At 36.6% G+C, this 24,815-nt stretch overlaps 1 protein-coding gene across 4 annotated transcripts; it reads right to left on the reverse strand.

The window, feature by feature from the left end:
• Window positions 1-159: 159 nt before the first annotated feature.
• Window positions 160-12,555, reverse strand: tpm4a (tropomyosin 4a). Of its 4 annotated transcripts, none has more exons than XM_067396009.1 (9): window positions 12,263-12,555; window positions 11,276-11,401; window positions 4,917-5,050; window positions 4,427-4,544; window positions 4,273-4,343; window positions 4,091-4,166; window positions 3,802-3,864; window positions 3,640-3,709; window positions 190-868 (listed from the first exon to the last, which is right to left on the reverse strand). In XM_067396009.1, the coding sequence occupies exons 1-9, from the start codon at window positions 12,374-12,376 to the stop codon at window positions 786-788; spliced, it is 855 nt and encodes a 284-aa protein (XP_067252110.1). In that variant the 5' UTR covers window positions 12,377-12,555; the 3' UTR covers window positions 190-785. The 4 variants fall into 4 exon arrangements, with proteins under 4 accessions (XP_067252112.1, XP_067252110.1, XP_067252109.1 ...); XM_067396008.1 differs by lacking the exon at window positions 190-868 and adding an exon at window positions 1,771-1,968 and having other exon boundaries at window positions 12,263-12,554; XM_067396011.1 differs by lacking the exons at window positions 11,276-11,401; window positions 12,263-12,555 and adding an exon at window positions 8,698-9,188 and having other exon boundaries at window positions 160-868.
• Window positions 12,556-24,815: the final 12,260 nt, after the last annotated feature.

Consider the following 24,815-nt stretch of genomic DNA (forward strand, 5'->3'; position numbering starts at 1 on the left):
GTCTGGTAATAATCATTTATTAAAAATGCACCACTTTTGTGTGAGATTGTTCTCCTAAACTCCGTATGAGAATAAAGATAAGCAGAATCTAAAACATATGTAAAATCGCTAAAACGTGGAACAATTGTGGAAAATAATCAAACATCTACCCCACAAACAGACGTTTTATAAAAATTTATTACACAGAAAATGGAAAAGAAACGATTGAGGCATTTTGAAATAGTCATTTGACAGAAAAAAGATACAACGCATTCACAGAAAAAGGAAGAGCTAATATTTCTTTGGTCTTTGTTTGGTCCCATTTCGTGGTGGTTCCACAAAAACACACAGGCACTTTGACAAATAGGCTGCAGTGGTTCTATGGTGCATCAATGGAGTATCGTACTGCAGTGCATCATGTGGCCAGTAGATGGAGCGCATGATGTACTTATGAGAAACACGGCATTGAAAACGCCTTCAGTGACTCTTCATTTTACCGGGTACATTAATATCAAAACTTAAAATGAATTTCAGCTGAGCACATAAACATATTCACTTTCCATGTGGTAAGTCATGTATTAAGCTACTTATAACGTTGTATCAGTGGGGAAATTAGCACCTCAGGTTGTTTGGCTAACTTTTGAAAGCAGCGATGTCGAGCCAACTTGGATAAAAGCGCAAAAGAAATACCTCAGACCAAAAAATTAAATTATTATTTTTTTCGGTGAGAAAATAGGGCTCAATAGCTTGCGAGTTGGAATTAAGGAGAGTATTTGTGGAATGTTGTAAAAATGGACGTCGTTCTCTTATAAGCTGTTCAGCTCCTGAAGTGTCTGATCCAGCACTTGGTGCATTCCGAGGTTTTCTTCTTTTGCAGAAGATAATTTTTCTGTAAGCAGAAAGGGGGTAAAAAGAATTTGTAAGATGCTATGATTGTTTAATAAGTATTTATACAATATGAAAATTCAGTTTAGTGCCCTAGTTTAGTGCACTTACTGTAGGGTTTTTCATCTAAGTGAAAAATTAGAAAAAATATAAAAAATTTATTTACTTGCACTTGGTCAGTCTGTCAGTAATAATATTAGATTAAAACTGCATTTGTGTGAATGATTAAAGTAGAATCTTCCAGCTGTGAAGATTAGTAATGTGTTTAATATTTGAGAAAGCGTGAAATGAGACAAAACTGAAATGTAACCTCACCCTTTGTAGACATCAGAATATGAGAAGAGTATAGAAATATTTAATATATTCTAATATATAATTTAACACATTTTTTATGTTTAATAGATGTATATTTAATGTTCCTCAGAAGATAATATATTACATATATTTTCTATATATCTAACATGTATATTTTTTTTCTAAGTTTAATGTATTTTTCTTCTAAACTTGCATGACAGGATCTGAGCTGAGAATTAGGAAGCATATCAACAGTCTGATACTGCTTTTGTGTAAAATTCTGACACTTTTTGACTGAATGAATTTCAATGACCTTTCAAGTCATTCATGATTAATGGATAATCATAAAATAAAAATCTATTTTATTCAAGACTGATTGACTAATGAATCATTCAGACAAATATGAACAATTCATGAAAAAGGATGAGTCAAGAGAACAATTCGTTCACAAATCAGACATTGCTGCTATGTTTTACAAGCAAGTCAAATATTTAATCTAAGCATAAAAACCTAATACTAAAATTCCCTGATATTCCCAGGTTTTTCATGAATGTAGAACCTCTTACCAATCTTCATCATGAATCGTTAACAAAGAAAACAAAAGATTGAGAGTGAAATGAAACAAGAGTGTTTTATTGAGACTAGCGAAGAAAATGAAGCAAACATAAAGAAAGTGGCAAGAAATTTGAGAAAGCAGGAGATGCAGCAGAGCAGGACAGAGATGGATCTACAGGGAGGTCATGTCATTGAGAGCATGGTCCAGCTCCTCAGAGATGGCTTTATACTTCAGCTTCTGAGCATAGAGTTCATCTGAAGATCGGCAGGAAAAGCAGGAAAGCGAAGGATGAGAAGCAGCAATGGACAGAAACCAAAGGAAAAAGAGAAAGACAAGAAGTTAATGGATTTATGAAGACTAAACATGCTATGAAGCTCACAGAAGTCATGTTCTACCAGTAACAATCTAAGCAAATCGTGTGCAAAACAACAATGACTGTAAAATTTCCATCCGTCCTAACGAAGATATGGTCTCTAGTTACTTTTACTAGTCATATATACTACTTTTATTAAGCAAATGCAGAGTTTGGTCTCATAGCTGACTGGCGCTGTAGGAAACAGACATACTTCATCTCTCTTGGGACAGAAGCAAAACCAAGCTTGTTCAAACCGATTTTATATACTGAGTCGAATATATCATCTTCCAGTGAAGGGTTCAAGCATTTGAAACATGAGCTTGCTGGAACTCTTGACAAAATGGCTCTAAAACAATATGGTGTTGTGTGTTTCAAAAGATTTTATGGCCGTTATATAGACAAGGAGAATGACCCGCCTGTGACCTGTAAAACCCCATGCTCTCAGGACTTTTCAATGTGTCCTGCTTCGCCACTAGTCATTTCTGAAGGTGAAAAGTTCATTTAGCCACTTCTTTACCTTCACTGTAGTTTTCATAAGAACAGTTTAGTCTGAAGTGTTGCTCGCCAAGTCAAACTATAGTCAAAAATGACCATTTTGAAAATCTACATCATAGGTTACTAAAAAAAAAAAGTATAGTAAATCTATTTAAGGAAAAAAAAAAGATTTTTAATGTAATTGTTTCAGTATTTTCTTTTCTATGAGGATGACAGCATTAAAGTTGAAGACAAAAATCCATGTAAAATGGCTTTTGTGAACTCGGAATTGAATGATGATTCATGAATCAGCAAATCAGTTTGAACCAGTTCATTTGGAGCTAGTTTGTGTCATCTGTATGAAGTTATTCATTAAAATGAACTCTCCAAACCAATCAAATCTAGTTTTTGAACCAGTTCATTCCATCAGAACATAGCAATTCGCTACAATGAACCACACAAATCATTCAAATCTAGTTTTGGAGCTAGTTTGTGTCATCAGAATGAAGCAATTCTCTAAAATGAACCACCCAAACCAATCAAATCTAGCTGATTCTGACTGAATGAAATTATTTGCTAAAAAGAACCATCCAAATCCAAACAGATTCACTAAAAAGAATCAAAAAGAATTTTGTCATGATGCACCAGTAATTATTGGTCAATTAATTATTGACCAAAATGACTAGTCTGGTCTAACTAAAATCATCTTTACCAATGTTTTTGCCACACTAACCATGGAGAAAATATCTAATTCCTGGAAAAGCAACAGTGTTTTGAAAACAGCTACTGTGAATATTTTTGAACAAGTTCACTGAAATAAACCATTTGAGTGAAGTAACTCACAATAACAAATCATCCAAACAAACCAATTGACTAAAATGAATCAGCTTTACAGTGTTGTCTTGCCACATGGTTACTCCAGTAGTCAGGTCATCACTCATTACTGGAAAAAGTACAATGTTTGGAAAACAGCTAATCAAACTTCTGGAAAATGTAGTTAATTTAGCAGAATCTCTATGTTCACTCCCCAATATTGCAAAACAGTTGAACTTTTGGCTCCACAGAAACCCCTTAGAACTAGTGAATATGTTCATACCTTCCAGGTCATCGATAGATTTTTCCAGTTTGGCCACCGACCTCTCTGCAAACTCTGCACGGGTCTCGGCCTGATAAACACAATAAGGGTGTTGAAAAAAGACATTCAGTATGAGAAAGGGCAGCTTATCTTTGACCTTGTCTCATTTATTGACTTCTTTACCTCCTTCAGCTTGTCACTAAGTACTTTGATTTCTTCTTCGTACTTGTCTTCTTTTTCCGAGTACTGAAACAAAGACAGATACAGCAAATCCATTTCACTTTCCTGTCAACATTGAATAAACTTCATATCGCTCTCAGAGCTACTGTGTTGTGAGAACTTTAACCGTAAGTCCATAATTACCATGTTTCAGTTTCAAAGCAATTATCAGACTCTGAAGTTGAGTGAGGATTATTATAGAGGTCTTAAATTGTGACTGAATATTAACAGATAAAGAGAGATGTTGACTTACTTTCTCTGCCTGAGCCTCTAGGGATTTAAGGTTGTTGGTAACATTCTTCAATTCCTCCTCCAAATCACTAGCTTTGCTGGAAGAATTTGAGCAGAAAACAATGTTTTAACTGGTCAAGCAAGAAACATTCACATTTTAATCTAAAGTGTGAGAATAAAAGTGTGGGAATAGGTAAACCATACCATTCAGCGACTTCGGCTCTCTCCTCGGCTCGTTCCAGCTCACCCTCGAGAATCACCAGTTTACGGGCCACCTGTAGCAAAGATGGCGTTCAAATGAAGAGCTTCAAAAGTCAAACATCTGGAAGTGGTGTTCCTCTAGGTGCTTGTAACTCACCTCTTCGTATTTGCGGTCGGCCTCCTCTGCGATGTGTTTGGCCTCTTTTAGCTGCATCTCCTGGATCTCCATCTTCTCTTCGTCCTTCATGGCGCGGTTCTCAATTACCTTCATGCCTCTGGAGGTCAAACGAGCGGTTAGTGACAAGGTCATTACTAGGCGACAGCATTGATGACCTCTTCAGTTGGAAATTCATTGGAAAATTATGTTAATTTCCTTTTCGCTCAACTTAATATGAATATCATTGGTTCTTAATATGTATTTAAATATTAAAATATTAATTAAAATAGTAAAAGGTGGGGTAAGTCTGTTTCCATGAGTAAAACCCACATTTTCTCTTAAAATTATATTTAAATTCTGTCACAATTTGTGGATTGTTTTACAATGAGAAAAATATGTTTTGGTCCACAGAAGCCATGTAGTTTGCACCCAAAGAGCACAGCAAGTTATTCCTTCCACCATTATTCATAAATTATTGGTTTCCATTGACCTCTCGCTCTCGTCTGCTGCTTTCTCCGCCTCTTCCAGTTTCTGCAGCGCAGTTCCCAGCCTCTCCTGAGCCCGATCCAGTTCCTCCTCCACCAGCTGAATTCTGCGGTTCAGGCCCGCCACATCACCCTCAGCCTGTTGACAACGAAAAGGTCAAAGGTTACTTATATACAATTATATACTGACTTTCACTGTAGCAATAATATACGTTTAATATATAAAATAATGTCCTGGCATTTTTTTCAGGTCTGTGGGGATTCTCCCAATGATGGTGTGTAATTTTCAAGTTTTTGCATAAAGCACAATGAACTGCAAAAGAAAAAACATTTTTAGACCCTTTACGACCACCGCTACCACCCGTTGTGATTCAAACAAAGATTGGCCTCAGAATGAGCACAATGGTGCCTCTGTGACATTTCTCAGTTTAAAGAGACCTCACAGCCAAACCGCCCACTTACTGCACTCATAATTACAACTATAATTATGACAAATATCACCGTAGCTCTCACACTGCAGACGCGCAGCTGAACGAGCACACAGTTCTCTCGGAATGGTAGGAAAATCTTACAGCCAGGAAATAGTATCTGGGTTTAAACTTTAAGAGGCATAGGGGAAAAGTCAAAGAGAGCAAATCGTCCATTTTCTAATCACATCTTTGTTTTGAGTCAGAGCTGCTGGTATTTACAGATTCCTACTGCTTTTGTGAGGTCTGGTGGAGCATTTGGAGCATGAATAGTAGTAAACAGATCGTGGCTGACGTACCTCGCTACTTACATTGTGAATTCTCATAATTGCAAATTCTATTCTTCTAAATTTTTCTCATAATGATAACTTAATAACATGTCTGAATCAACTGTCAATGTAATTTTATGTCTAGAAGTACAACCTTATATCTCACAATGTGACTTAAAGGGATAGTTCCCCCAAATATTAAAATTCTGTCATCATCTACTCACCCTCAAGTTATTCCAAACCTGTATGAATTTCTTTCTTCTGCTGAACACAAAAAAAATGTCGATAACCAAACAGTTGATGGAGCCCATTGACTTCCATAGTATGTTAGTATGGAAGTCAATGGGCTCCATCAACTGTTTGGTTATCGACATACAGGTTTGGAACAACTTGAGGGGTGAGTAAATGACGACAGAACCGTCAAACCAACTGTCGATGTGACTTTATATCCGAAAAATATAACTTTATATCTCACAATTGCAAGAAATAAAGTCATAATTGCGAGATATAACACTTTATTTCAAGCTATAACGTTTCTTGTGACTTTTTTTTTCATAACTGCGACTTTATATCTCAAAATATGACTTTATATTTTGCATTGTGCAAGTTTGTATCTTGCAATATGACTTTATCTCTCACACAAACGCCAACGAATATGCTATTCAAGATTGACATCATTAAAGAAGGGGTCAAATGAACATTTATTCACACATATTTCACCAACACATCACCGGAGTAGGAAGTTAACCCCCTTTCGAATAAAAGAGAGCCAGAGAGGGGAGGAGAAAAATGCACAGGAAATGGACACACTCCACATCCTCTCCCCTCCCAACATGCTCATTCAGTTCAGGGTCAGGATACTCCCTCATGAGCCATGCCCTTTCCTTAGTCACTGCGCTCCCTAGTTGCTTTAGATGCAAGCCTTATATGGTAAAACAAGCTCTGGAGAATGCAAGTGCTGAAGTGCCAAAAAGATTTAAAGGCTGAAGAATAGCAAAAAAATAATAAAGCTGTATGTTATCGAGAAGCGTCTGGACGCAGCCTTGAACATTTTATCATGTACAAGACAAACCCAAACGTGCATATGTGAGATATGAGACGCCGACTTTCCCAGATCTATGGATTCCCGGGCCTATTTACACCACAGTACACTCAGATCTTGTTAGAGATGCAGTGACGTCCATGTCCAATTATACATTTAGAGCTGAAATGTGGAACAGTCACCTGGGACTTCTGCTGTCGACTTCCTGAGGCACAGCACTATCGTACGTGACATTGAGCAAACACTTGAGACGAACACTATCAATGTAATGACCTTTTTATGGGCTGATATTATGAAAATAAGGCCTATCAGATGAAAACGTACAGTGGAAATGAAGTACAGGCTCCTTTTCAATCAATACAAGTTAATAGTCTAAGAGGTCTGACTGGTAAAACAGTCAGAGTTGCAGATGCAAATTTATTAATTATTTCTAAACTAATGTAAAAAGGAAAGCAGAAGATTGTTGGAGTGTTTTGAAGTAAGCAATTAATGTACCTAAACACTGAAAAGATATGCAAAAGAGGTCTTGATATCATTTTTAACACCATGGGAACCCATCAATGCAAATTTAAGGAACTCTTTCTCTTCATTTACTTATTTGTATGAAACTGACACATTTCCAATTTCCAAAAGTCTAATGGTCTTTGTACAGACTTCACATATGTTCTTAGTCATGTTCTTGACTTTTAACCCCACTGTGAATTATGGCTTACATAAATTATAACCATCACGAAGAGGTCATTGGTCACGTCATGACCAAGTCCAACAGCATTCTGTCACACTAAGGGTGGGAAAACTCCCACTTATGAAAGTCAAGTCAGCTAAATTTGTATTAGAAGCATCTGACTCAATGCAACACCCCAAAAGATCAAAAAAAAGGAGTTGATGTAGAAGAACGATGGGACCATGAACCTCCCTAACATTTCTCCATCAAACGAAAACGGCAACAGATCCTAGACAAAGACACACTATTGGTCTACAAACACTAAAGGAACAGGACTTTTCTTAAGCAGTGCCAGCTTCCTGCATATCTGCATGGTCATTTGAGTGTGAAGAGGGACCACAGGAAACTCCAACGTGGAACAAGAGACAACATCCTGACTCGGTTCCTTTGGGGAGCTCAGGATGGGACATCCTTTCTTGAATGGAACAAAATCAAATTTCGAACTTCTACGAAAGATCTACAAACAATTATTCATCGATTATGCAGAAACAGGAGTTCAAATGAGAAGAAACAGACTGTAGGTTTCTGGCCATATTTCCCTACAGCAGCTTCAAAAGGGATGACTCAGAAAACTGTATAAAATTGAGCTTCTAAATCCTCCAAGGACTGTGGGGGATGGGGGCTTCCTCAAGCATCTTAGTATCGAGGAAAAATGTCCTCATACATTTTGTCATGTCTGTCATCTAAAAAAAATGGTTTAATTCAAAATACTATTCAATATGACCCCAACAGATAGAAATCATTTTTACTGTCTGGTTGGATGGATGGATTGATTGATGGTTTTATGGCAAAATACATTAGATTATACCTAAGAAAGTCCATTTTAAAAGTCAGATTAAGAAGAAATATCTCATAGATAGATAGTCTTGTTTATGAAGTAATGTTTATGAATTATAAAAGTATTAAGCAGGAAAATAATGCAGTTCTGTGTTAAACAAGACACAAATGTAGCAATTGTTAGTTAAAAATAATACATTGTTAATTGTGTAAATTAAAATGATTTTAAGAGTAAAATAACGGGTGGAAGTGTAATAAACGTGTATGAGAAATCAGTGAGGCCTAACAGCTGCCTAAAGGCAGATTTTGGGGTCGTACTGTCCCTTTGGACCAACGCCTTTCATTCCACAACCTCACGTCTGCATCCAGGTCTCACTGTTCACCTAAACATATAATTATAGTCTTCAGAGGAGCCCGGGAACGTTTTATATATCAGTTCACTGAAGAATCCGGAGAGTGTGAAGACGGTCAGTAAGAACAAAGAAATAATATGAAGATTTGTCTCACTTTCTCCCGGAGCTCGCGCTCATTGTCCAGCTCGCGCTGTAGAACCAAAGCTCGATCTTCTGCGTCATCCGCCTGCTGCTGCAAAGTCTGGATCTTTCTCTTCACTGCGTCCAAAGAAGTCACACCTGTCATTTTAGATACTTTATTATATTATATTTACAACTAGAAAATAAAACGAGCCGCGACTTTGGTCAGGAAAAATTAAACGATGTGCAAATACAAAATAGAGAGAAACTCAAAAAGCTATAAAAAAATAAATACTTAAAAATTTAAAAGCCTAATATATATATAATCCCTAATAAAGGATTTAAAAAAATAACGGAATGGCGCTGTAGTTGAATGGCCAGTGTAAAGGGGGAAAAAAAGGAGTGAAAACGACACGAAATGTGCAATCCAAATTCTTCCCAGTCCGGATCAATACAAAACGGTTCAATGAACAAAAAATGTCTTCGCAGGAGGTTACTTCTGTTTCATGGAGTCATTGGAATGTGAGAGAATGTAAGGAGGCAGAACTTCTGCAGAAAAGTTTCAATGTAACTGTGGAAAAGTGAAGTCCCTGTGACGTCAATGTGGGCGGGGCTACCACTGAGTCACAATTCAGTCTCGTTTTATGTTAATTACTTCTTTCTCTTGTCAAAATGTATACAAAAAAGTACTTTTAGCGTTTGTCTTTAATAGTCTTATTATTAGTTTTAATCTTTTAAATTTTTTTTACGTTTTTGTTAATATTTTTTATTTTAAATATTAAATACACTGCAATACACTGTAAAAGCATTTTTAACCGAAATTTAGCTTGCAAATATATTTTAAATTAACCATAATTTCTTAATTTCAGACGTTTCAAAAACTTTATAGTAGCTGAGTGGTCAATTAAAAGATTTTCATGTTGTAGACCTTTATTTTAGCAGTTTAGCTGTCATTTTATTTAAGTTACATTATTGTAATATAGCTAACATCCTATAAATAACTTTACATCATCTCTTGGGAGTTTTCTGAGACCCCTTATTTGAGAAACACTAATTTTTAAGGTTCAGTTTAGGTAGAAATAACACTTCCACTAATGTAACTTAATGTATTCTGGTTAAATCACACGATATTAATTAATATTTTTGAATAAAATCATGCAGTTTTAGATCTTCTTGTTACCTAAAATAACATATGTCCATTTAATTTCTTTTAAGAAAGAAATATTTTGTGATATACACTGTAAAAATGATAATAATCATATAAATGTTTTTGTTTGTTTGTTTGTTTTGTTTTTTACATCTATTTTACTTGTCAGTAATTTATATTTCAGTTCAAAATGCTAAAATTTTAAATTCAATTTAGTCAAAAAGCATCTCATTGCAGGCTGTGACTTTGCCACCACTTTGATTCCACTTACAAATTGAACGCAGCAGATACACACAAGTTTTCAATTACAACCCCCACAATTAAAACCTCAAATTTTGACGTTGCACACCACTTTGTCTGTCACACTTTTTCCTCGGATGTGTGCTTTTGTTCTAAAGACGAGCCAGCGATCTCAGAGCATTGATTTCATTAGTCACAGGAGTGTGGCCCTCTGTGTTTGCTTTCGCTACATTCTTGGGATTCCTGAGCTTCTACACAGCAACCGAAGTCCCAGTCTGCTGTTCCCCCCACCTTATCAGTAACAGGCCTCAAAAATCCCTCACTCATTGCGACTATCTTACCTACTTCTTTGGCGTTGTGAATGCAGATGTATAATTAGTTTAAAGTTTCCTCTAATGCATGACATGTGGCTTGTCTGGAGCACATTTTCAGGGCAACGCTCCAAAGAACTCGAAAATGTGCTTGTATCCCCAGTTTCAGGCCTCTCAGTCTGGCTAAAAAACATTCTGAAAATGAATCTTACACAAAACGGCATTTGTACTGCACTTATTGCATAAAGTTTGATGCTACAGTGTGTCCTGTAGAAGTATTTTGTGGTCAACAACAACATGAAGAACATCTCTCTTTCGCAAATGGATTTACCCCCATGCTGGAATCATTAAGGATTCACAAACAACCGATTTGCCCCTCCTCAGCTTCCTTCTCAAACTATGCAGTCATTTCCTTTGAGGTCGCATTGTGAGGAGTAACCTGAGCTTATCTGAGAGACGGACAGGATGGACCACTTCAGAACCATGCAGGTGTGATTACGGCAATTTTCTCACTCGTCCCGAGGCCAAACCCATTCCTACAGGTGGAATGCATTGTGCTTTGATTCATTTCAACCTAAAAGTAGCCAATTTGTGCGTTTAAACCTTAAAATTATCTCTTTAATGAGCAATGTGTTCGTTCCAAGGCATTGCAGAAGTAAACCTGAGGAAAGAGGTATTTTAAGATTCATGTCTTGTGTTGACATGTTTTATTGAGGTAAAGCTTTTTATTGCCCTATAAATCCCAATTTGAAACACTTTGAAATGGTGCCGTGACCCTGAAATGGACCGGCTGGGTTGAGAGCAGCAGTGACAGGAAGTGTAAGCATCATAACAAAGCCTGAATGACTCACGTTGTTTATGGTAAAGAATGTCTGATTGTGTTTTATTGAACCCTAATGGAATGCATCACTTACGTCAGCAGCTTTTTTCTCAGACAGTTCAAGTTTCTCCTGAGCATCTTTCAGGGCCTCTGAGTACTTGTCCAGTTCATCTTCAGTTTGTTTGAGCTTTTTCTGCAAGCCGACCAGCTCATCCTCCAGCTGTATGAGGCAGAGTGAGTAATCATAGCACAATTTAGCATAATTTAAGGGAATATCCCAGATGTCCATTTAAAAAGGTGTCTAAGAATATTATCAACCTCTACAATATTATCCCTCATAATATTATTAACTAAATCACAAAATAACTTACCTAACCCACAATATATCATAGGCCTACTCTTTTTAGTATACAGCAGTAACTAATTTTAGTCTGAGGTAAGCTGTCATATGGCGGTAAGTGAGATAAACACTCGCACTTTTCTATCTATGGCTATCAGTTTGGCTGGGTTCTTGTGGTCAAATCCAGTAATCTACTGGGATTCCAGACAGCCTGACCTCTCTGTCCATTTATAACCTTAGGTCTTCTGAAAGGTGGAAGACATACGGATTGACTTATAATATTCATTTACTGAGGTGTCTGTCTGTTTGCAAAATATATATTAGAAAAATTACCCAAATTCACAATCTTTAACAGTTTATTATCTATGATTAATGTTAAATTATAAATAATGTACATTGTTCCTTGAACTAATATTAACATGCAAACATTTAATGTTAAAAATGTATTAGTATATGCAAGATTTATAAATGGCATAAAAGTATTGTTCATTGTTAGGTCAGATTGTTACTGATTTTTTATAGGATTCCTACATAATTGTGGAAAATAAGTAGCCACTGCTGTGAAAGACCCAGAATTGCAGCTCAAATGCATACTTGGTTTTCAAGTATGAGGTCTTGGCAAACTTCTCCTTGATTACAAACGTCGAGTCCAGCCTTGACAGATGCTATTGCCAGCACTTTTGTTAGGACCTTCTCATTTTACTCTCCTCTATATGGATTCCTGAATTTGTGGATTCTTACCTGCTTGCATTTTTCCTCAGCAGCTTTCTGTTCCGTCTCGGCCTGCTCTGCCCGGTCGATGGCGTTCTCCTTGTCCAGTTTGAGCATCTGCATCTTCTTCTTGATGGCCTCCATGGTTGCAGGTTGATCTAGTGTCTGGGTCGAATATGAAAATTCAAGGGAGCTACGAACGAAGTGCAGTTCTTGGTCCTTCAGCTGAAAGTGTGGTCAGACTAATGGATGCGAGGAGATTTAGGAGAGGAGAAGAATGCAGCTGATGCTGCCTGCAATGCTGGAACGCTCTACATAACCCAACCAAAGTCTAAAACACCCCCCCCCCCCCTTCACTCCCCCACCCGTCTCCCTATCTAACCACTTGTGAGAAGGAATGGCCTGGACCAAACAGTCAGAAGCACTTCTCCTTATTTGGAGTGGTGCATATTGTTTTTAAAAAAGAATGAAGGGATGGAGAGGTGAGCAGATACTGAAGGCCCTGCATCCAGATTTAACCCCATTATGGTGAAACCGAGCTAACAAAATATGTTCTAAGAACGTTTCCCAACATTCCCATTAAGTTCTGAAAACATTATTTCTGAACTTTCTGAAGATTAAGAAACAAGTAGTAACATTTACAAAATGTTAGACAAACATCCAACTAAGGCATTTCAGAGAAAAAAGTCCCATGAATGATTTATAAATAATGTTTTTGAGCTAACATTTTGAGAACATCATTAAAGACAAGATAAGTTTGAACAAAGGTTCTATTAACATTACTGAAAGAATGTTTGTTCATAACTTTTGAGAGAACCTTGCCAGAATTTTTGCTGAAGTTCTGAGAACGTTCCTTGAGAAGAACTTTCTGCTCAAGTCCATGTTAGGTGACATCCATCTAAATTGCCTTGTCCAAGGCAATTATGAATACTTTTATTGCTAATAGTTATGGTAATGCACTTTTCAAAACCCCTAACACAAAGCAGACATTCACAGCATTTGGAGGTCAGATATTATTAATATTCACCGTTGTCCATGGCAACGCTGATCAAAACCACTCAGCAAAAATGATATTCTCGCGATATTCTCATTTAAAACAAATGCAACTGGTGCCATATTGCATCTCAGTTGTCAGTAACAATCGTACCTAACAATGAGCAATACTTTTACAGCATTTATTAATCTTGCATATACTAATACAATTTTATATTATTGCAATGTTCATCTTGTTGCTAGGCCGATTATTTTGTACATTATGCATATTAAAATCAAATGCAGGTACTCAAACCAATATATCATGTCTACTTTTTTTCTTTTTTTTTTGGTGAGTAGGTGTATATAAGCAAGATGATGTAATGCTCCACGCAGGTGTTTATTTTGCGATACTGACCACTGATTATACATTATCTATTATAATTTGTACTTTTAATCTGCCGAACAATAAAAAAGCCAAAAAATCTCAAAAGGTGCCCAAGAACATGTTTTCAAAAGATGTAATATAAGTCTTAAGTGTCCCCTGAATGTGTCTGCGAAGTTTCAGCTCAAAATACCCTATAGTTTTTTTTTTTTTTTTAATTAATTTTTTTAACTGCCTATTTTGGGACATCATTATAAATGGGCCGATTCAGGGTATGCGGCCCCTTTAAATCTCATGCTCCACACCCCAAGAGCTCGCGATTGCCTTAAACACCATAAACAAAGTTCACACAGCTAATATAACCCTCAAAATGGACCTTTACAAAGTGTTCATCATGCAACATGTCTAATCTATAGTATTTATTTGGATGTTTACATTTGATTCTGAATGAGTTTGATAGTGCTCCATGGCTAAAGCTAACATTACACACTGTTGGAGAGATTTATAAAGAATGAAGTTGTGTTTATGCATTATACAGACTGCAAGTGTTTAATAATGAAAATAGCGACGGCTCGTCTCCGTGAATACAGTAAGAAACGATGGTAACTTTAACCACATTTAACAGTACATTATCGATTGCCATTGTCAGTTATTATTGCTCCATCTGCCATTTTTCGCTGTTGTTCTTACTTGCTTACCTAGTCTGATGATTCAGCTGTGCACATCCAGACGTCCTGCCCTTGTCTAATGCTTGAACATGAGCTGGCATATGCAAATATTGGGGGCGTACATATTAATGATCCCGACTGTTACGTAAACGTTATGTTGAGATTCGCCTGTTCTTCGGAGGTTGTTTAAACAAATGAGATTTATATAAGAAGGAGGAAACAATGGAGTTTGAGACTCAATGTATATCATTTCCATGTACTCTTGTTATTCAGTTTTTGAATCTAGGGCACCTTTAAAGCAGGGACTATTCAATGACAAGGTGGATCGATTTGACTTGGCAAAATCGGAACACATTTGCAACCCCACACTCTGACAACCATGGTAAATATAAAAAACAAATAAATAAATCGTTGATAAATCCAATAAATCCAAAGGAGAAAAAAAAACAAGGGTTAATCATACCTACGTTAGAAAGCAAGCAAAGTCACTTTCTAGTCCTTTCACTGACTTGTTCAATCAAGTCTGACATAAAGTAATTGCACACACTTGATTTAGATTTGTTGAGACCCAAAGTGCTAAATGGCGAAACCGTTGGGTCTAAGTGTTTTGGCACTGAAAAATAAAGTTGAAGTGCAACACTGTTTTCCAACTGGCTTTCTTAACTGCTACTGGACACTGGCCCTTCCATTAGGCATTTTTTGAATTACAACAAAAAGTGCTGTTTCGTTTCTTCTAAATAGGGTCTTAAGTTTTATTTCCTGTCATAAGCTCTCATTTTACAAATTTTTAGCTAAACAAATGCTTGAATTCCTGCCATGATAAAAACTACAACTTTAGTATCAAGGTGTTAAAACTGTGAGACATGTTCAGCATGTACCTCAGACATACTTATCTGTCAAACGGATGATTCACTCTCCATAACACCTGGATGAACATTCTGAGAAGAGATTCCAAAAAACACCTGTGCTCCAGACAAACAGTTCTCTGACGTCCTCCGCATGTCATCGTTACATATGACATCATAGCCATACACAGATGTTTGGAACCTGCAACCCACTCCAGTGTGCCCTGTCTTTGTTGGCCTCCCTTAGGCACTGTTGTAAGGAAAAGACGTAATGTGCTTTGGCGTTCGTTCAACATTACTTACTCATTCCTGCCCCGCTGAGCTTTAAGGATGAAGGGAAGTATGAATGTGTGTCATGTAATTGAGCAATGCCCCATTGTGGAAGTAGTTTAACGGAAGAGTACAACACAAAGTGTACTTTGTAAACTCGACCAACGGACAAAAACATGCTATAGGAATTAATTTAATGCAGGCAGAATGATAAAAAAAACTGCTTAGAGCAATTTACTCCCATTACTAGTTTTGTTTCTGCGGTAATAAAATTGGCACAAATGCTATCGATAGAAATTAACTTACCTTTAAACTAAACTAAGGTGCTGTTCACACAACAACATTTTCAACTAAAAATGTTAAACTTTTATGCGTTTTGGCCGTTCATTTGCATGACAACTGCATTTTGGGGGCCTGAAAACGATATCGTTATCGTCTCCATGTAAACGACAAAAACGTTATTTTTATGTTCAGCCTATATAGGTGCGTAATATTTCTTTATAAAGCGACATCGCCAACTACTGGCCTGCCATTAATAATACAGTGTTTTTAGTTGTTTTTGCAGATCCATGTGAATGGGGATTGTTTTAACAACGTTGTCCTCTGTACATGAAAAAAAAGAAAACAAAGGAAAACCTTTTCTATTTTTAGTACATTGTTGTCCTGTAAACACACCCTAAGCTAAATGTGCTGGAATGCATATATAGCATAACAAAGTATTAAGCACAAAAAGTGAAATTTTTTGCTACTACTGTACTATTTGGCCTCTAATGGGCATAGTAATGATTGTGAATGTCACTAACACTAAGATGGTGTTCCATGTCACATCATTTTGACATTTAAGACCCATTCACACCAAGAACGATGTCCACACCAACACACAATAACATTCTGTGAAACCAGTCGCAGTTTTGTCATCTGCCGCTTTAAATGCTTGCGCTTTTGAAAGCAGGATGGTTTCTGAATATGTCAATGTTTTTATCATTCACCAGTTGGAATAAATCACTCTGAAAGTGATTATTAGCATTCCTCCCTGTTGTTATTGTTGTGGTGTGAACTCTGCTATTCTTTTACATTTAGAACGATTTTTAAAACTAAATCTTTATCGCTATGATATAGTTATCATTCTTGATGTGAATGGTCCTTTAATCAGTTTTCAATAAAAATTTATATTCTGAAAGGGAAAAGTAAATACCCTCATTGCTTTGTGCCCCTTAAGTAGCTTTAGTTCCAATTTTGTTAGCCAAGTACTTCCTTTAAAAGAGTAGCTTAACTATAGTTTAACTTCTTCACATTACATGCAGCTTATCAAGCCACTGTAAAGTAGCTTCTCAAACACTAACATGCACATATGTTAAACACTCTCAACCCAAACACACACAGACATTTGTTTTAACTTCCCTCTGAACTGTCGATGTATTTGTTGAGTGCATACTTTTAAGTGCAGAATGATCTGTTCTGTGGGAAGTGCAGGCATTTAGCTGGAGATAAGACGAGAGGAGATGACTGAGAGAGTAATTGTGAGTGAGAGAGAAACAGGCAGAATTTCACAGGCCACTCCCACAGGAAACCGTAGCTCAGCTCAGCATGACCTTTTATGGTAAAAATTCCCCAAACCTCTGACTGCTGTCTTGGGAATAGAGGTTATAAGATATAACTCGATTTAAAGAAACAAGAGCACAGAAAGCACAGCCACAAGCCTGATTTTAACAGTAGCAAAAAGACAGATAAACAAAAACATTTACCTAGTAAATAGTTCTGACTTTCTGGTATTTAAGAGCATTTAAAATGTGACAGGATAAGCAGGGAAACAAGTTAGCGTTAAAACAATAACATCTACAACTCTATCTGGTTGAGTAGGCTAATCCCATACTTGGTCACCAGTTTGCTCTACCTATAGGTTAAAGGGTTAGTTCACGCAAAAATTAAAATTCTGTCATTTATTACTCACCCTCATGCCGTTCCACACCCGTAAGACCTTCGTTAATCTCCGGAACACAAATTAAGATATTTTAGTTTAGTTTAGTTTAGAAATCTGATGGCTCCGTGAGGCCTTCATAGGGAGCAATGACATTTCCTCTCTCAAGATCCATTAATCTACTAAAAACTTGTTTAAATTGGTTCATGTGAGTATACAGTGGTTCAATATTAATATTAGAAAGCGACGAGAATATTTTTGGAGCGCCAAAAAAACAAAATAACGACTTATTTAGTGATGGCCGATTTCAAAACACTGCTTCAGGAAGTATCGGAGCACAAATGAATCAGTGTATCGAACCTGCTGTCCGGAGCGCCAAAGTCACGTGATTTCAGCCGTTGGCAGTTTGGCACGCGATCCGAATCATGATTCGATACGCTGATTCATAACGGTCCAAAGCTTCCTGAAACAGTGTTTTGAAATCGGCCATCACTAAATAAGTCGTTATTTTAGTTTTTTTTGGCACACCAAAAATATTCTTGTCGCTTTATAATATTAATATTGAACCACTGTACTCACATGAACTGATTTATATATATTTTTAGTACATTAATGAATCTTGACAGAGGAAATGTCATTGCTCCCTATGGAGGCCTCACGGAGCCATCTGATTTCAACAAAAAATATCTTAATTTGTGTTCCGAATATTAATGAAGGTCTTACGGGTGTGGGACGACATGAGGGTAAGTTATAAATGACAGAATTTTCATTTTTGGGTAAACTAACCCTTTAAGGGATGTTCACCCAAAAATGAAAGTTCTGTCATCATTTCCTTACCTTCAAGTTGATCTAAACTTGTATTTATTTCTTTGATGGGGCCAACTGACTTCTATAGTATGAAAAAAATACTATGGAAGTCCATCAACTGTTCGATTACCATCATTCTTTGAAATATCTTCTTTTGTGTTCAGCAGAAGAAAGAATTTCATACATGTTTGGAACAACTTGAGGGTGAGTAAATGATGACAGAATTTTGGGTGAACTATCCCTTTAATGGACTATTTTAACATTACATTGAGGTTCAGCCTCAACTTTCCCACATGCTAGTTCACACCAATAAAACACTTAGCTTATTTGAAACGCTGTTTGTGCAGAAGTCTGTACTGAAAAGTTGTTACTAACAGTTAAGGCCTATGCAAATTTTGACGACTGATTCCATCTAACTGTAGCACTAGAGAAACTAATGTGCCTCCTTGTGGTAGCTAGAGATGCTCAACTGCGGCAACAAAACTAGCCCAAAGGACAATCAAAAATAGCCCAAAAGTATCAAAACTCAAAATATCCATTCTCATAGTACCTAAAATAGCCTGCATTGTTATAAAAAAAAATGAAAACCATTCCGTAATCATCACAAAACTTAACATCTAGTTTTATCATTGGCAGAATATAAAATAATTAAATACAAGCATTTAAGTCAAATATAATTTATGGAATATGTCAAACCGCAACAGTTTAAAAGTAGGCTATCCCTCTTTCGCGGGGAAACTGCGTACTTGGCAACCGTGATCGGCGGCTAGTTTTACCTCAGCTGCTCAACGCCTCAGATTCACATTTTCCAAGGCCAGTCTCTCCATTTTCTGATTTTGAACAAAATAAATGGCTAGGCCTACATAATTTTATGCATTTCAAAATATTAAAATGAGATATTAGGACACTAGCCTTTATATAAAAAATGCAACATGACATAACTGAAATAAACAATACAAAAATACAGCAGCATACAAGCAGCGAACAAAACAAGTAATAATTAATTTCAGATAATAAATAAATATTTAGGCTATATTAATATTGTATTGTATTAAGAAAAATAGGCAACCAAAACGTAAAACCAAACAAAAGCATCTGGCAAACATTAAAGAGGCCATATTCCCGAGGCCATGTTTATAACGTGTCCTCCTACCTTAATTTTCATAATGACCAGCAGAGGGAGCAATGACTCCAAGTATGCGTAAAATCTTGCTGCTATGGCCCTTTTTGCAACAGGTGATCTCTGAGATTTTACACATTGCTTCATTGACATTTGTAGGTTAGACTAATTAAGTAGCCTATATAATATTAAAAAATAATAATAACTTTTGCTGGTTAATTCCACTAAAGAGAGCTTGGGTTCCGACTACCTGTTTGTTCAACCAATGGCAGAAAGTTAGAGCCATCATAGTTTGCAGATGCATTTTGGTGCAGCTGTTTAAACACACTTTATAAAGAACAACAAGAATAACCAAACAACTTAATCGAATTACTAACGGAACTATTAATGTGGACTTGCCAACATAAATCACTTCCAAATATCAACCTAATTCCTGAAGTTAATCCATCCTATTCCCAACTGAGCTCTCCGCTTACATGAAAAACATTCTTCCAGTTGCTCTGAAAACAATCCACCTGCATCATGCACAGCACACATTCAAACAGAAAAACATCAACTGATGTTATCGCTGCCGCTTAAACCAAACCTTCATACATTAGGTGACATGATGCACGTTATAAATGCACAACAGTTGGAGGTATTTTGCTGTGACAGGTATCTAAATTGTTAAACATCAGTATTCTGCAGCTATCCCAAGCTGTGAAAACATCCTTATTGTGTTTCTGTGGAATTCTTGGAAGGGAGCATAAAGACAGATAGCTTCAGATTAAATAATGCAGAACCACAAGTATCAGCTTTCAACAGACAGATAAAATGGTGCTTTTAACATGGGCAGCATACCAGAAACAACACAAATCATCTGGAATTGAACTTGGCACACTCTAATCAGAAATATTGTGAAAGACGAGGAGTGAGCTGCCATCTTCAGTATGATGCTCCTGGGAGCGAGGACTTGTGAAACATTGTTTGCAGTAGTCTTTGGGGTCCCCGCTGAGCGAAAAACCTCCCGGGTGTGCCAACCAAGTGCATTTGAGTTCTGTGGCATGCATGGCCCATCAAAGCTGCTGCATCAGACACATCAAATGTTACTCACACGATGCTTGCACACACCCAAACAGACATGTAAGGACAGGTAAATAAATCACAGGGGGAGGCATCTTCAGAAGCTCTCCACTGTGTTATGGCTGCTCTGAAACTGTGTAGATACACTACAGGCTAACAAAATTGTTATTAGCATCCAAAGCAGGGCTCCCCTTCACTTTTGGGGCTACTTTGTATCTGTAGGTTACAAGCTAATGCTACTCATAATTTCAAGTTGTTCAATTATCCTGTAGAAAAAAATATGAATCAGTGAGTCGTTTTATTCGGTTCACCATGCATGCAGCTAACTGAAATGAACAAATGATAAGACTTTTAGTAACGACTCATTGCTTTTCCTCATACAAAGCTGACTTTAAAAGACTTCCCTGTTGAAAAAAAACAGCTGGTATGGTACGTTTTGAAGCTGGTATGCTGGTTTATGCTGGTCCTATGCTGCTGGTCCAATGCTGGTCCATGCTGGTCCAGGACCAGCATTTGACCAGAATAAACCAGCTCAAACCAGCAAAGCTTCAAAACCTACCTTAACCAGCATATCCTGGAATAGCGTTCCAACTATTTTTATTGTACGTTTTTCTCCATTTGGAGTGTTTGACAGTGACATGGATACTATATCCTGTCGTAATTCATCTCTTTTTGTGTTCAAAACACGGTTTATTCAACAGTAGCCTAGTATCTGTCAAATAGCAACAACAACAAAAAAGGGGGTATGATTCGCGCTGTTTTTCAAATGGGGAACCGACAAAAACGATCCAAACACATTTTACATAGACTTTTTTCATTAGTAGTAGCTACACAAACGTTGCACTAACGTTGCAATTACGTTCAGCGTTTCTCAAATTACAGAGAAATATTCGACATAGCACCGAGAGTTAAGGCAAAACATCCATGTGGTATTTATGAAGCTTTTCTTCGCGTGCTTTACGTACATACAACATGTGGCATAACAGATGTAACATATGGAACAGGTCTCTATGGTGGGAACGAGGGAAATGTACGTATCACTGACAGAAAAAAAAAACATAACTCAGAGACCCCTACTGACAGCCGTGTTATTCCATGAAACAGCGCTATGCCGCATTCAACCCCGCGTGACCTGATGTGTCGCATGTGCTGTCGTTCAAATGAATAACCTTTAAGAGTCACAGGCTAGAACTTATTCATATCACAACTGGGTTTAAAGTCAACTGTAGGTGTCTTTTTTTGTCTGATTCTTCCGCAACATCGCTTTCAATATCCTGAGTGCAAAGGGAATCACATGGGTTTTCTTCATCAGGGGCCAGCTGTCTAGGAAAGATTAAACACTTGGATTTCTCCCACAGTTCTCTGAGAGCAGCGAGCTGACCAGCTGTTACTCACTATGAAACCCTACATTTTGGACGTGTTCCCCTTTAACGAACCCAAAAAGTGCCACAACTGAATGTAGTCTACTAATCCTCTGCATTCGCTGAGCTTCGCCATTCGCAGTCACGCACTTCAATGCAATCAAAACAATGAGGCTTATTTCACGCCGAGTGAAAGCCCTCGACAGCACGTGACTGGATTCTGCCGGAAGGCTTATAGCTTATATTTGCTCTGTAAAAAAAAGTCTAAACATCCTGAATTAGACTAAATACATAGACATACATTCGGACATTTGGAATTTAAAATGATAAGGTGTAGCAAATATGCACATTTTGATGGAAAAAAAAAGTCGAAAGCTAGTCTGTGGGCTATGCTATGTATTCTTTTAGCATTTCTTTTTTTTCTTAGGCGACATGTAGCCTACATTTGAATTTACTTAAACAAAAGCATTACTCAAAAGTCTTAAAAATTGTCCCCGGTTATCCATCAACCCATCATCATAATAGGCCTACTAAATAATTGGCTAATTCTTTCCTTTTTATTATTTTATCTTAAAGAGCTATCTTTAATGTCAACTCTGTTACCATGATTTCTGTATACTGAACAATTGTTGTTTGAAAAATGGCCTGCAGAAATATCAGCTCTAAATTTCCTTTATATGAAGCACGCTGTAGTTTTATGACTTCATGACTAGTTTATGACTTTTATGACTTTTTTTTTTTTATCACAGTGAATTAAGTTGCCAAAACACTTAAACACATTATGTGTCTGATAAAATGTTAAAAATCTTACAGAATTATAAACCACCTTGGAAAAGGCACCTGTTTCATAGTATAACCCATATTACATTTTCATCTGTTCCAATGTATTAATAACAGCTGCCTGACGATTCACATTTATTCCACACATATGCCATTTGTCATAATTTGACATTTAGGAATGTCGTTATCCATTATTTCAACATGACTTCCGATGAATGACGTGAATGCTGACAAAATTAAACATTCTATTTTAAAAAATGATGAATATATTAAGAAACCTCTTACAAAATGCACTGATTTTGAGAAGTGAGACTTTTGATTATTATTATAGACTCCTTCTCACATCCTCTTACTATACAGTGGGTTAAATAATGTGGGTGAATAAAAATGACTATATACATCATTGGTTTACTTAAAAAAAATAACTGAATGCATTAAGCATTCAAAAAATATACTTTTAATAAAATATTAATGTAATTATTTAAATACATTTTTATAAATATAATATTTAAATATTATTTAAATTATGCAACATTTATTAACATTATTTGAATAATTTGATAGTCCTAATGTACATATATATGTTTTATTGGTTTAACAAAGTCATCAAATCAAAATTTTTCCAACTCCCACTTTTGAGGGTTTATAGGCAGACAGAGTTACAACATTCACAGCTGAAAGGGGCATTAGCTTCATGCCCACCGGGATCTGACTCTGCAATCCTAATGTTTCAACATGGAGCGCAGTAGATGCAGCTCAAGAGACTTATGCACTGGCCTCATTTCTGTAATCAAAAACCTTTACTGAACTCGAGATGGGAATGAAGGATAAGACTAAAGAGATGAAAGCCTTGCAAGTTTGAGTCACAGCCTTGAGCAGATGGGTTTTATTTAGTGCTCTTACAAACATTTGGAATCACTGTTAACATAATTCCCCAAACTGTGTATGATAAATGTGTTTTCAAAGTTTTAGATGCAAATTTGCAATGAGCTTCATGCATGCAACAAAAATGTGTCTATTTAAATGGCAATTGTAGTTAAACATTACCATGCAAGTGCACTCAGATATTCTCAATGCTTCCGCAAATACGCATTTAAATATAAACGCATTTGTGGAGGCTTGCATTGGAAATTTTATATACAAATCATAGTAACTAAGTTCCATGTCTAAGTTCCATGTCGTTCCAAGAGCACAGCAAACTACCAAATTTCAGTGTTGATTGCTGTGTGACTAAACCGTAACCATAAGTGGTTGTTAGGCGTGTCTTCTGTGGAATTTCTGGGTTGGGTCATTTATGATCAGCATTCTTCATTCAAGATTTTTAACAGAACGATGCGTCAATCTGTTTTCAATGGTTTTCCATAAAGTATCTCAGCAAACAATTCTCCATATTTTAACAAGCCACATTTTTAAAGTAAGGGGAATATGTTAATTTCTTGAATTAAATAACTCTCTCACGTTCCTGAGAAAGTTGACATATTGTCTACTGAATGATAAAGGTTCCGAAAGGTTTTTTTTTTTTTTTTTTTTTTTTTTGGAGTGATGCAAAAGAGATTCTTTGGCATTGATGGTTCCGTGAAGAACCTTTATCATTAATGGAAACTGTCCAATTCACAAAAGGTTCTTTATCAGCTCCAATGATTCCATGAAGAACCTTTATCATCAATGGAAACTGTCCAATTCACAAAAGGTTCTTTATCGGCTCCAGTGATTCCATGAAGAACCTTTATCATCAATGGAAACTGTCCAATTCACAAAAGGTTCTTTATCGGCTCCAATGATTCCATGAAGAACCTTTATCATCAATGGAAGCTGTATAAATTCACAAAAGGTTCTTTATCGGCTCCAATGATTCCATGAAGAACCTTTATCATCAATGAAAGCTGTCCAATTCACAAAAGGTTCTTTATCGGCTCCAGTGATTCCATGAAGAACCTTTATCATCAATGGAAACTGTCCAATTCACAAAAGGTTCTTTATCGGCTCCAATGATTCCATGAAGAACCTTTATCATCAATGGAAACTGTCCAATTCACAAAAGGTTCTTTATCGGCTCCAATGATTCCATGAAGAACCTTTATCATCAATGGAAGCTGTATAAATTCACAAAAGGTTCTTTATCGGCTCCAGTGATTCCATGAAGAACCTTTATCAGCAATGGAAGCTGTATAAATTCACAAAAGGTTCTTTATCGGCTCCAATGATTCCATGAAGAACCTTTATCAGCAATGGAAGCTGTATAAATTCACAAAAGGTTCTTTATCGGCTCCAATGATTCCATGAAGAACCTTTATCATCAATGGAAGCTGTATAAATTCACAAAAGGTTCTTTATCGGCTCCAATGATTCCATGAAGAACCTTTATCAGCAATGGAAGCTGTATAAATTCACAAAA

The sequence above is a fragment of the Chanodichthys erythropterus genome, chromosome 10 (assembly GCF_024489055.1).
Source record: "Chanodichthys erythropterus isolate Z2021 chromosome 10, ASM2448905v1, whole genome shotgun sequence".
Taxonomy (NCBI): domain Eukaryota; kingdom Metazoa; phylum Chordata; class Actinopteri; order Cypriniformes; family Xenocyprididae; genus Chanodichthys; species Chanodichthys erythropterus.